Genomic DNA, 13,464 nt, shown 5'->3' with positions numbered 1-13,464 from the left:
GTTTGCATCCTCGCTGTCCACAGCCTTCACCGTGCCTGCCGCTCGGGGGATGGTGCCCAGAGGGGTGGGAGTCGGGGGGCAGGGCTGCTCAACTGGGCACAGGGTCACCTGGTCTGCTGGCTCAAGCCGCTGGGGACCTGTGGGGACAGGGTGGGGAATGGTTGTGATTGGGGGGTGACTGGTGACGGACCCTGGAAATTCAAACAGACGAGAAGTGCCGAGTCCCCTGGCCCCACCCCAGCTGCGAGGGCCCTCCTGCCCCTACTCACTGCGAACCAGGGCAGGGCCTGCTCTGCCTCCGAAGGCCCTGCACTCCGGGGACTGCGGTTTGCTCAGGTGTGTGGTTTTCTGTCCACTGCCCCTTGGGGGGACTTCAGACCTAGAGGAGCATCCACGTGCCCCTCCCCACCCCTGCAGGCTGCAGACATGACGGAGGTCTGCCTCGTTGAGCCCACCCATCCTGTTCCCAGTGCTGGTGGGCCGGCCCTCCCTGTGGGGGTGTCCAGCCTCTGCTGGCAGAGGGGCCACTGCACCCTGCTCCGCTCGTCCCTGAGTGGGCTTTGCTCCACCAGCACCTCAGGGATTCGAGGTGCCCCACGGTGCTGATGCCTGAGGCAGGGGTGCCTCGTGGGCTGGTGCTCACGGCCACTCCTTTGGGTCCCGGGCCCAGCCTCCAGGTCCCTGAGCTCTCCAGGCTCACCTTGTACAGATGCAGCCCAGAGCGGGCTGCCTTTCCTGCAGGGAGCCCTGTGTCCTCAGTGGGGAGGGGCGGGGTCCTGGGCAGAAGCCAAGGGCTGGGGCACCATAGCTGCTGTGGGCTGTGCACACCCCCATACTGTGCTGGGGGGGGGGGCTGCCCTCAACATCTAGAAGGCTGGGAGCTCTGTCAGCTGGACTGGGTCTAGCAGTCCCGAGGCTGGAGGTGCATGTGGCCCGGGGCCAACTCCCACTGGGGCTGTTGGGCCAGCTGGTGAACAGGGACACGGAGACCTCTGGCCATGGCTGGGCCAGGCATCTCGGGGCGGGCCCCACCCTGGTGGCAGCGGGGCCACGCCCGCCAGGCCCAGTGGCACTAACTTGTTCCAAGCTGCCCAGTGTGGTGCGTGAGGCAGTTCGCATCCACAGAGGCGTCGTACCTGCAATACGGGTTCTCTGGGGGTCCCTACAAGGAAGGACAAGGACCCTTCTGCTCAAAAAGTACTTTAATAACTATGAAGCGTCTAAAACGTGCTCAGACGTGAGCATTTCTCTTCAGTAAAGCCAAGGCACCAGGAATGAGCGCCCCCGGGAGCCGGCCGGTCCCGCGGTCTTGGAGCCCCTCGGGCGGGACTCAGCAGATGATCTTCAGGCTCGGCCTCTTCTCCGCCAGGGCCTGCAGGCGGTCGTCCGTCTCCTCCGTCCAGTAGATGTCGTACAGGCTGCACGGGGCAGAGGGGTGTGGGCCACCGTGCACCCGGCCCCCGGCCCCTCCCGCCGCCCTGGCCACCACACCACTTACACCAGCTTCTCCAGGACGCAGCTGGGCTGCTGGGCGCTCTCGGCCAGCGTCAGGACGCCCACGTCGCTCATGCAGTTGTTGCTGAGGTCCAGCTCCTGCAGGCTGCGGCTGGCCAGCAGGAGTGAGGCCAGGTTGCTGCAGCTCTTGTCGGTCACCTCGCAGTCCCCCAGCCTGGGCGGAGAGCAGGGCAGAAGTCAGGACAAAGAGCATGCCCCTGGCTGCTGCCACCTGGTTGAGTGACCTGGGCCTGTGCCACCAGCAGAACACAGGACGGCGGGGGTAGTGCACACACGTCAAGGCCCCAGTGTCAGCCCTGGCTGCTGTGGCTCAGTGGACTGAGCGCTGGCCTGCGAAACCAAAGGGTCGCTGGCTCTACTCCCATCAGGGCACATGCCAGGGTCGTGGCCAGGTTCCCTGGGGACAGCAGAGACAGAAGGTGCAGAGAAGGGACAGTCAGGCTGGTCCGAGAGACCTGGCAGCGGCCAGCGCTCCGGTCAAAAATAAAACACTGCCCCCGGCCTGGTGCTGTCAGCGTCACCACGGGTGGGGGTGGGGCTGCAAGGGGTCGGGACCCGACGGAGGGCGCCGAGCCCTGCAGCGACGCACGCTCACCAGAGCGCCCGCAGCGGCACGCCGGGCTGGCTGAGTCCGCGGCACAGCTCGCCCACGCCCGCGTCCTCCAGCCTGTTGTTGCTCAGCTGCAGCTCCTGGAGGCTCTTGTTCTGTGCCAGCATCGCGCTGACGTGCGCACAGCAGGCGGCTGTGAGGCTGCAGGACTTCACCCTGAGGGACACGGGGCACTGCTGTGGCCAGGCTCTGGCACCCCAGTGTCCCCCCACAGCCCTGCCCACCAAGGACACTTGGGGCCTTTCTGCCTCTCACGCCCAGGGCAGCCACACGTCCTGGCCCTCGACCCCCAGCCCCCTCCCGCCACGGCCACGGGGCTGCAGGCCCCTCGGGTGCCTTCACCCCGCACACACCGCCTGTGCCCCCTGCCGCCGCTGGGCACTCACCACAGGGACTCCAGGCGGCAGTGCGGCTCCAGCAGGCTCTCACACAGCAGCCGGACGCCCTCGTCCCCCACCGGGTTGCCGGCCACGCTGAACTCCCTCAGGCTCTCCTTGGCCCTGAGGACTCGGCAGAGGTCCCTGCAGCCGTTGGCCGTGATGTCACACTCCCAGAGCCTGCGGGGCCAGGGCCACATCATTACGGGGCCAGCGAGGCGGTGCCCACCCCACCCGGCCACGACGGTGGCCTCGGACTCGCAGGCACAGCACCGGCAGCCCCTGCGCCCACCCGCCCAGAGTCCGACTCACCACAGGGTCTTGAGCTGGCAGCCTGGGCTCAGCAGCCCAGGACACAGCGCTGCCACGCCCGCATCCCCCAGCCTGTTGTCACCCAGCTCCAGGTTGCGCAGCGAGGCCTTGGCCACCAGGAGGCCACACAGGTCCTGACAGTTGGCTGAGGTGAGGCCGCAGCTCTCCAGCCTGGGGGACAGGGGGTGCTGTGGGAGCCAGGAGACCCCCACCCAGCACCAGGCGCCCCACCCAGCGCAGCGCCCGCCCCACCCAGGCCAGTGCTCACTTGAGTGACTCCAGCAGGCAGGCAGAGTCCACCAGGGCCTGGCACAGGGTCCGGGCGCCGGCCTCCCCGAAGTCATTGTTGTTCAGCACCAGCTCCTTCAGCTCCGGCCTGGCCCTGACCGCTGCAGCCAGGGACTCGCAGCTGGCAGCCGAAAGGCCGCAGTACTGCAGCCTGGGGACAGGCGGGCGGTCAGTCCTCACCCCGGGAGTGCGCCTCCTCCGAGGCCCGTGGACACTGCTGGGCAGCGATGGCATGGCCGAGGCCAAGAGCCATCCCTGCCGAGCCCAGGTAGGTGGACCATCCTGGGGACCACCCACCGGCCCAAGCTCTGGATTCAGTGGACCAGCAGCGAGGCCCGGCCTCCCACCAGCCCCCTGCCCCAGTCACCAGTGTGCCCCTCTGCGCATTTGCAAGCAGGTGCAGGGTCACCAGCCAGCTCCCGGCTCCTTTGAGAGGGTCACGGCCCGAGTCACAGGGGAGCAACACCTGTCCCTGACGGCCCCCTCCTCACACCTCCCTGCAGCTGGCATGGCGCAGGGGCCTGTCCAGTGCAGGCCCGAGGGGCAGGAGAACAGGCAGCTCTGGGACCGGGCAGGGCACACTCACTCCAGACTCTCGATGTGGCACTGAGGGTCCAGGAGTCCTTCACAGAGGAGCTGTAGGCCTTCATCCCCGAGTGGGTTGTAACTGAGGTCCAGCTCACGCAGGGAGGGCGCGGCACGCAGCATGCTGGCCAGGGTCCTGCCACTGGCCTCGGTCAGGCAGCAGCTCTGGAGGCTGTCGGGCCACAAGCCCACAGTCACGGGGAGGCCAGACCCAGGCTGTGGGGCTCTGGGGTCCCCGGGCCGAGGGCAGGACACAGGTGCACAGGAGGGGCCCTGAGGGACCTCAGGGAGCAGGTGGCTGGGTCCCCAGGAGCCTCTCACAGGGGCAGGGGCCCAGGCCCTGCACAAGCAGGGTCGGCCGTGGGGCCCGCAGGGGCTCACCTGAGCTTCTGGACCTTGCAGGTGGGGCTCTGCAGGCCTTGGAGCAGCAGGTGCGTGCCAGCGTCCCCGAGCTCGTTGGAGCAGAGGTTGAGCTCTGTCAGGGCGGCGTTGTCCCGGAGGGCGGAGCTCACGTCCCGGCAGCGCCCCTCTGTGATGCCACAGTCCACCAGCCTACAGGCAGATGCCCAGACGGTCACGCCCACCACGGGTTGTGACCCCCCACAGCAGGTCCTGACTCCATTCACGGGCCAACGACAGGGTGGTTGTGTGCTCCTGGGGCACAGTCAGCGTGTCCAGCGCCCCTCACGTCCCGGAGAGCAGGGCCCTCAGGAGCACAGCCAGGGTGTGACATGAGCAGCCAGGTGCACTTGAAACCTGACTGCAGGTGCCCAGGACCCAGACCACCTGCTCTCGAGGGACATCAGAGAAGCCCTGGGGGCGACTGTGACAAATGTGCACAGGGTGGGGAGTGAGGAGTGCCAGCAAGGGCCCTGGCCGGGCAGCTCAGTCAGTTGGAGCGTGTTCCGTGCCCCAGAAGGCTGCAGGTTCGATTCCAGGTCAGGGCACCTGTGCCTGTGAGAGGCAGCTGGTCGATGCCTCTGTCTCCTGCTCTCTCTAAAACCGACGAAACATCCTCAGGTGAGGATTTGTAAAAGTTCTCGGTAAAGCAAAGGCCCAGTCTCGACCACTGGGACGGGACCCGAGAAGGGCGCCCCAGGCAGAAGGCGGCGCTGCAGAGGCCGGGTGTGAGCAGTGTCTGGTCCGTCACCTGAGGTGGCTGCTGGCGACCCAGGGAGAAGCGGGGGCTTTTTTATGTGTTTTCTTTTTTTCCTGGGACTTTTAAATTTAATTTAGAGAGAGGGGAAGAGAGGCAGAGAAACGTCTACACGTGGCTGCCTCCTGCATGGGCCCTACTGGGGACCCGGCCCACAGCCCAGGCACGAAATTCCAAAACTGCCCCGGAATCGCATGAGACCAGGACCTTTGGGTTGCAGGCCGGCACTCAGCCCGCTGAGCCACAGCAGCCAGGGCAGTTTGCTTCGTTTTTGTTTCTTTTTCAATGAAACGACTTCTTTGCTTAGCCGTGCTGGTGAAAACGCCCCCCAGGCTGCAGACTGCCGCAGTCCCATTGTGCCCTCACACAGTGAAGGGACAGGGACTTCACAGAACAGAACCAGCGCACACACCGCCTGAGCGGAGGCCACAGGGACGACTGGGGCGCCCTCGCGACCACACGCCCCTCGGGACGCACCGTCATTTCTGTGTGTGCTTGCCAAAAATGTGTTACTGGACGTCCGGCCAAGATGGAGGCGTAGATGGAAACTGCCTCCTCGCACAACCAAGTTTAAAGACAACAAAGTTTTAGTAACAAAAACGCAACCAAAACACGGAAAATTGAACTGTATGGAAGTCCGACAACAATAGACCATTCAGCCAGACTGGTAAGAGGGGTGGAGCCAGCGGCTGGCGGACTGAGTGGGCAAGAAAAGGCGGCAGGACCAACCCAGGCGCGCAGGCAGCGGTTGGGGGATCCCAGGTGTGGAGTAGCAGTGGGTGGACCCAGTGAGGGCGCAGGACAGCAGGCTGACCATGGTCACACATTCACGCACAGATAAACCAGGCAGAGGCGTGAGCAGTGAGACAGAGCCTGCAACCCAGGGCCCCAGTGACGGGAATTAAAGCCTAAAAGCACCAATTGGAAAAGCTTTTTGGGGGTCGAGGTGCCAGGAGAGGCCCCCAGGCTCACAGAGTTTGTTGGAGAGACCCACAGGGTCCTGGAGGGTGCACAGGCCCACACACCCGGGAAACAGCACCAGAAGGGCCCAATTTGCTTGTGGGAAGCAGCAGAGGAGACCGAAATCCGAGAGCAAAACAAATGCCATTGCCCCTCTCTGACCCAGTCCCCACATACAGCGTCACAACCCAGCAACTGGGTTGCCCTGCCCTGGTGAACATCTAAGGCTCCACCCCTCATACATAACAGGCCGAACAGACCAAGACATTATGGCTCAAGAAGAACAGCTCAGAGCCCCAGAGCCAATACTTCTAAGTGACAAAGAAACAGCCAACCTATCAGATGCACAGTTCAAAACACTGGTGATCAGGTTGCTCACAGAACTGGTTGATTTTAGTCACAAATTAGAGGAACATATGAAGGCTAAACTAAGTGAAATGAAGGGAAATGCACAGGAAACCAATAGTGATGGAAAGGAAACTGGGACTCAAATCAAGGGAGTGGACCAGAAGGAGGAAAAAAATGACCAAACAGAAAAGAATGAAGAAACAAGAATTCAAAAAAAAAATGAGGAGAGGCTTAGGAACCTCCAGGACATCTTTAAACGTTCCAACATCCAAATTATAGGGGTACCAGAAGGAGAAGAGGAAGAAAAACAAGTGGTAAACTTATTCGAATGATTAATAAAGGAGAATTTCCCCAATCTGGCAAAGGCAATAGACTTCCAGGAAATCCAGGAAGCTCAGAGAGTCCCAAAGAAATTGGACCCAAGGAGGAACACACCAAGGCACATCATCATTACATTAGCCAAGATTAAAATGAAAGAGAGAATCCTAGAAGCAGCAAGAGATAAGAGGACAGTCACCTACAAAGGAGTTCCCATCAGACTGTCAGCTGAGTTCTCAAAAGAGACATTACAAGCAAGAAGGGGCTGGAAAGAGGTATTCCAAATCATGAAATCTAAAGACCTACATCCAAGATTGATCTATCCAGCAAAGCTTTCATTTAGAATGGAAGGGCAGATAAAGTGCTTCTCAGATAAGATCAAATTCAAGGAGTTCATCATCACCAAGCCCTTATATGAAACATTAAAGAAACTTATCTAAGAAAAAGAAGATAAAAAAGATGAACAGTGAAAGGACAGCAAACTCACAGTTACTAACAACCACACCTAAAACAAAAGCAAACTGAGTACTGCTAGATCAGGAGCAGAACCATAGAAATGGAGATCACGTGGAGGGTTAGCAATGGGAGTGGGAGGAGGAGAGGTGGGGAGAAGGTACAGAGAATAAGTAGCATAGACGGTAGATAGAAAATAGACAGGGGGAGGGCAAGAATAGTATGGGAAATGTAGAAGCTAAAGAACTTGTGACACATGGACATAAACTACCGGGGTGGGGGGGAGATTGCAGGGGACGGGTGTGCAGGGTGGAGGGGAATGAAGGGGGGGAGTGGAACAACTGTAATGGCATAATCAACAAAATATATTTTAAAAAATGTGTTACTTGGCCAAGACGTCACCAGGACTCTCTCCAGAGCTGAGCTGAACCAAAGAGGGGGACACAAGGACAAAGAAGGAGAGAGGGACCATCCCAGACAGGAGGCGGCCAAATGCCACGCGGGATTCTGCACTGACTGGGACATGAAAGGACACAGTGGGAAAGCTGGTGACGTCCAAGCTGAGGTGGCCGCAGAGGGCTCCTGGTTTTGCCCAGTGCCCCAGGCAATTGGCACTAACTTCAGGGGAAGCAGGGTGGAGGGCGCCCCCCACCCGAGTTGGTAACCCTTCCGTGAACCTACACCTGTCTCAGAACAGTTAGAAAGGCAAGAAGCCGGTAGCCTCCGTGGTGTGAGGACTGAGGGCAGGCTGGGCTCCAGAACCTCAGCAGCAGGCCAGGTCGGGCCGAGGTCAGGCAGCGCCTCTGAGGCGAGGGAGGGACTGTCCCTGAAGAGGGAGCCCCAGAGACCCTGGACAGAGGCTCCACCCACCCGCCTTCAGATTCTCCACCCCAAGAACCGCCCACAGGCATGAGCCAGGAATGGGTTTACATGTTTAAATGTTTGGGGAGAAATACAAGAACATCTTGCACCGTGGGAAACTCATACAGTAGGCGCCGCACATCCACTAGGAAGGTGCTTTCGGAGCCCACGGCGCCCACATGAGGCCCTGCTGGCCACCACCCATGGGGACCCAGCACGCACCTGATCACCTGGCACTGCTGCATCTGAGGCAGGAGCTCCGTCCACCGGGTGTCGCTGAGCTGCTCATAGTGCAGGTCGAGACTCATGGTGAGAGGCAGGTGTGTGCTGGGGGGGGCAGAGGGGCAGCAGGACTCCTCAGCCCAGTCCTCTCACGTCTCAGGAACCAGAGACCCAGCGAAAGACGCCACGGCCTCTCCCCCAGGCGGTGCTGCTTCCTTCCTTCAGCACCTGTCCCCACCTCAGCCCCCAGGAACAAAGATGGGGAGGGCAGAGGGACACTGCACCCGTGGGCTGCCCTGGCAAAGTCACCATGGGCCACAGAGTTTGGGGCCAGGGCTGCGGGGGCAGAGGCTGCACTCACCCCCCAGCCTCCTGCCCCCGCCTGGGAGAGGGCAGGACCTGGGCTTGCCTCCTGAAGCTCCTCCGCCTCATTTGCCCAGGCAAGGACTGGTTGGGAGGGGGAGGCCTGTCGGCCTGGACACAGCGTGGGATGGGCAGTTCACACAGTGCTCTGGAAACTATTCCTGCCTGCTCAACCAGCCTTCCCTCCCAGGCTGGGCCATCCACAAAGCCAAAGACACCCTCACACCCCCAAGATGTGAGGACCCCAGGCCTCACCACCCAAAGCAGCAGCTTGGGAGGGACAGGTGCCTGTAGACAGGTAACACCTCTCTAGGGAGCACTGCTCACGGGTGCCCCAGATAGGACACAGCAGCGGGGGTGGGGACACCAGGCCCAGCTTCTGTGACCCTTTTCTGAGGGCCTGGGACTCCTACGGGCCAGGGCACAGCCTGCCCCACCCTGGACCGGCCTGTGGAGAAGCCGGGCCGTGGGGCAGGCTGGGAAAGAGCGAGGATCTGGCAGCAGATCACAGGCCCTGACACCCCACCAGGGACCAGCCACGCCAGGACAGACGGACAGGGACGGGGAACCAGGAACTTGAGGCCCTGCAGGTGGACCAGCCTCACTGCTGACAGGGCAGGGGGTAGTGCTGGGGCATCTGGGTTCACTCAATAGCAATGAAAAGCCCTGGAAATGATGTGACTGAGCTGCCCTTTAGGTGGGCCTGCCAAGCAAAATGACTCAGCCCCACGTGAGGTTCCGGTTCCCCAAAACCCCGGGATTCCTGAGAACTCAGCCTCACTCAAAACCCCTGCCCTGGGGTTCCTGGGTGTGCTTCCCCGAGAGTGTCTGCACAGGCGCCTGGCACTGCCCGGCCTGGCTGACCCCCCCTCCCTGCTGCCCACAGCTGGTTCAGAGCCCAGGGGGGGCGGGGCAGGCAAAGGCTCTGGTTGCACTACTGCTGACCAACAACCAGCAGGCAAAGGTCCCGCTTGCAGGTCCTGGTAGGTGGGCCTGAAGAAAGGGGGGAGGGTGGCTGTGACTGGCCCTGCCACACAGAGGAGCCAAGAGCCCGCCAACCCACAGCTCAGAGTGTGTGAGCAATCCCAGCCTCCCCCGCTGGGGGGGCAGGGTGTGGTCAGCTAAAAGGGACTCAGAATCCCCCGCCCTGGACAAAGGGGAGAGACAGGGCTGCTGCTTCCCACGCCTGCCAACCTGGAGGGACCACTGTGCCCCTAGCCCCCTGGCTGCTGCCCCAGGCTGCACCCTCTCCAAGAAGCAGCCTGACACCAAGGAGAGCCGTTCACATGTGGTGGTCTGACATTAAGAACAGAGACAGGGTCACCCATTGGCAGACGCTCCCCTGGGCTTCACAGTCACTGGGGTACCCCCTTCGCTGGGCCTTTGGATACTCAGAGAACCCTGTGGAAACGTCCGGCACCCCCCAAAGACGCCCCGTTAAGGTCCCCGATCTAGGGAGGTACGAGCGCGTTTCAGGCTCCCCAGTTGGGCTGCTCCCGAGGGCCCCGAGAGTGGGACCCAGGAGCTGACCAACGCCCCAAAATCAGCACTTTCAAGTGTGACAACAGGCCGCTCAGAGGGACCTGCGCCAGAGCAGGCGCTGGGCTTGGGCCTTCGCTGGGGCGGCGCCCACGGATCGCTTCCATCCGGGCGGGCGCATCCCGGGCCCACCGAGCCCCGAGCTGGCGGCCCGGAACCGTAGGCTACCTCCGTCAGCGCGGGGATGCAGCGGCGGGGGGGGAGGGGGTGTGGAGGTGGCGGTCCGCATCCTGTTCTGTGCGGTCCCTCCAGTAGGTCAGGCGGCGCTCGGCCGCGCAGACGGGGATGCCGACGCCGGCCGCGCCCTTCTTGGGCCGCAGGAAGCGCTCGCGGGGGTCTCCCGAGCTCGTCCGCCCCGCCAGGGGCGCCACGGAAGATCCTCCCCAACCCGACCGGCCGGCTGCGACCCCGGGACCCTCAAACCCACACCTCACCTTGCGCCGCCGCCGCTTTAGCCTGGACACTGCTTCCGCCGGGGATCGGGCTGGGGGCGGGGCCTGGAAGCGGGGCGGAGCCAGGAGGGCGGGGGGCGGGGCGTAGGGAGGGGCGGGCCCGCGAGTTTCCCTGGAGCAGAAACAAAACACCTGAGACGCCTCTCAGCTCCCAGACTGGAGATGAGTAGCTGTGACGCGGGGGGCGGGCGAGGCTGTCCCAAGGTCTCCCGGGCGCCGGTTCGATATGTAAAACGCGCGTGCACCCATTTCTACCCACCCGTCCAGAGCAACCGTGAGCTTAGGCGACAGGTCCCCAGGGTCTTTGTGCAGCATTTTGTAACTGTTCAACCTGGGAACGATCTAAACGTCCATCGGCAGAAAATGGCTGACTAAACAGTTGAAAATGGTTGAATAACACCCGCGATCCGACAGTTAGAAACACCACTCCTGACAGGGAACGGCCATCGGGAGTGCACTACTGGGTTTTTTGAGTACGTGTGGAGACCTGCGAGGGGCGCGCGGCCGCGCAAGGCACGCCCGTGGGCGCCACAGCCGCAGCGAGCGACCGCCTCCCCCGGCCTCGGTGCCCCGGCTGACTCGCACACTTGCGGGAACAGGGGTGCTCCGTGTGCTGTACCGCTCAGGCCGTCATCGACCCAACCAGGTATCGAACACCGATCGTGGGCCGGCCACTGCTACCGGGCTACATCGGTGTGCAGAGCCGGGCCAAGGTCTGAGCCAGCGCCCACGGTACCCAGGCTGGCCGGGGAAGGAAATTTAGAAGTAAACCAACAGTATTTAGATGGTGGAATGTGCCGGAGGGGGTGGGGAATGCACGCCGCCGACCAGGCCTCAGGTTTGTGGCCGCCAGGGGTCCGCACAGTACGCATGGGGGATGAGAACCGTCGGCTCTTTGGGGGGATCAAGTGAGGTGTTACTCGATGTGAGGGAGTATTTGGCTGGGCCGGCCTTCGGTTGTGCATCAAGGGGGCCGGGGCCACGAGTGTGGGGACAGGGGTCCTGGAAAGCACAGGGCTCTTTGGGGGCGCACCGCCAAGGCCCAGACGCCTATAAGCTTCCCCCGGAGCAAGAGCAGATACTTGTCAACTCGACAAGTGTCAAGTGAAAATAGGGGAGCAGGACCACGAGGGCGGCGCTGGGATTCCAGCAAAGGCCACTGCAGCGGGAGGGCGGGCGAGGGGCAGAGCGGGGCTTCTGCGGGCCCTGGCGGGCCTGCATCCAAATTGAACAAGACTTTGTGACTCGAGCACCGTGTGCTCTGGTAGAAAACCAGACAGAGGCAGGAAGGTGAAGGGCCTGGGGCGCCCATCTCCCTGAGGTCAGCGCCCCTTATGCCTCCTCCCGTTTTTCTTTTTTTTATTTTTATTTATTTTAGAGAGTAAGAGAAGGAGAGAAGGAGAGAAGGAGAGAAATACCAATGCATGGTTGCCTCGCATGAGTCCCCTGCTGGGAACTGGCCTGCAACCCAGGCATGTGCCCTGACTGGGAATCGAACCGCCATCGTGTGGTTCGCAGGCACGCACTCAATCCACTGAGCTACACCAGCCAGGGCCCGTTTTTCTAATTCACAACATAAACTGCAAAACTGCCATTCTCCGGAGCGTTTGCTTAATGCACTGAGATTTCAATCCCCAGCACTTGCCAGTCTGGCTCTAATACACGCATAAAAATTCTCCCAGGTTTGGACAATTCTTACCTGGACACCATCCTAGAGGGGGACCTGCCTGGTTCTAAGGTCCTTCCAAGATACTGCTGAACTGCTGTCCTGGAAAGCTGCAGAAGTCCACCAGCTCTCCCCGCACCCGCGTGTCTCCACACCTGCGTGGGCACCTTGTCTGGAGCCTGCCCAATTCTGCAAAGTGTGGGCCCAGTGTTTACATTTCTCCAGTTCTCGTGACACCCCTGGATCAAAGCCCCCCGAGGTGCTGTTGCAGTTACATACTCTCTCCCGAACCCGAGTCGCCGACCCAGAGCCCCCCAGATTCTTGGGTGACCTAACAGGGCAGAGTGGTGGGGCGGGCACATGGCAACGCCCAAGGCCCACTGCCCTGTGGGTCGACCCGGGGAGTCCTCTGCCAGGGCCTGCCTGGGGGCCGGCTCCTTTGGGAATAAGGTAGAGGATTACTCAATTTGGGGGAGAAAACTTGACAAAAACAGCCCTAGCTTGTCCGGCTGGCACGGAGGCAACGAACCAGTTCAAGCCGGCGGACCCCGCTACGGCGCTAGGGCCGAGCCACCGAGAGGTGGACGACGCAAGCGCAGCGCCGCTGCGTTCGCCTCCCCGCGTTTCCTGAAAACAAGACCGATGCGCACGCGCAGGGACGACTCGGGACGCAACTGGAGCTGGGAAGGCCACTAGGCGCGCTGACGTCCTCCTGCCCCCGCGCCCCGCCCCCTGGTGCGCCGCTCCTGGGTCCCCCAACCCCGGCAGTCCCAGCGCGTCCCGCCCCGCCCCGGCGCGCGCGTCTCCTGAGCAGCGTGACCGCAGTAGCTCCTGGAGTGCGTACGCAGGCGGCCCAACCAACGCTGGTGCCGGTAAGGGTTGACCACAGGTCAGCCGTCTGACTGACCTACACACGACAGCGGACTCTCACTAGCCTGACACCAGGAAGGAGCGGCACACTTCCTATAGGGGGAAGGGAGGGCCTAGCTGGACGGTGGTCAGGCCGCCATCCAAACCCTTGGTGGGGGCGTGGTCTGGAGGTGCAGCTGGGGCCTGGTGGGCGGGGCGGGGGAGGGGGGTCCTGCGTTGGGGCGGGGCCAAACCGAGGGGCGGGTGTGTGGGCGTGGTCAATAAGAGGGCGTCGCTGGTGGGCGGGACTATGGGTGGGCTGGGTCTCCCTCGGGCCGGCTCTGGCCTCCACCCACAGCCCAGGCTTTGACCTGGGACGGGTGGAGGGTCCCGTGCGTGGGCAGGCCTCGGACATCCGACGAGGAGAGGACGCTGCCTGGAGCTCGCCTCTCGGGCAGGGTCGGGATGTGAGCCTGGCGATACAGGCTGGGTTCGGTGACTTGGAGCAGAATCTGAGTCAAGGTCTCAATATTCTGCGTGACAGCCCTCTGCTGAGCCTTGACTGCGCCATAGGGCGGGGGACAAACGGA

The 13,464-nt window shown here is 62.3% G+C and overlaps 1 protein-coding gene across 2 annotated transcripts; it reads right to left on the bottom strand.

Moving 5' to 3' along the window:
- Positions 1–1,184: 1,184 nt before the first annotated feature.
- Positions 1,185–12,153, bottom strand: RNH1 (ribonuclease/angiogenin inhibitor 1). 2 transcript variants are annotated; one of them, XM_037163089.2, is made up of 10 exons: positions 12,059–12,153; positions 8,006–8,110; positions 4,069–4,239; positions 3,689–3,859; positions 3,083–3,253; positions 2,815–2,985; positions 2,512–2,682; positions 2,111–2,281; positions 1,499–1,669; positions 1,185–1,418 (listed from the first exon to the last, which is right to left on the bottom strand). In XM_037163089.2, exons 1-10 carry the CDS (start codon positions 12,067–12,069, stop codon positions 1,331–1,333), a joined length of 1,401 nt encoding a protein of 466 aa, XP_037018984.2. In that variant the 5' UTR covers positions 12,070–12,153; the 3' UTR covers positions 1,185–1,330. The 2 variants fall into 2 exon arrangements, with proteins under 2 accessions (XP_037018984.2, XP_037018985.2); XM_037163090.2 differs by lacking the exon at positions 12,059–12,153 and adding an exon at positions 10,342–10,433.
- Positions 12,154–13,464: the final 1,311 nt, after the last annotated feature.

Source organism: Artibeus jamaicensis, unplaced genomic scaffold (genome assembly GCF_021234435.1).
Source record: "Artibeus jamaicensis isolate MK-2021 breed Jamaican fruit bat unplaced genomic scaffold, CSHL_Jam_final scaffold_537, whole genome shotgun sequence".
Lineage (NCBI taxonomy): Eukaryota > Metazoa > Chordata > Mammalia > Chiroptera > Phyllostomidae > Artibeus > Artibeus jamaicensis.
The sequence above is the reverse complement of the archived record's forward strand: the minus strand, read 5'-3'. Positions and strand labels throughout refer to the sequence as shown.

Coding starts and splice junctions, on each gene's coding strand:
- RNH1 (XM_037163089.2), bottom strand. Junction 2,683..2,814: donor TGCCAGCTCAAGACCCTGTG/GTGAGTCGGACT, acceptor CTGGCCCCGCAG/GCTCTGGGAGTGTGACATCA. Junction 2,282..2,511: donor TGCCGCCTGGAGTCCCTGTG/GTGAGTGCCCAG, acceptor CGTGTCCCTCAG/GGTGAAGTCCTGCAGCCTCA.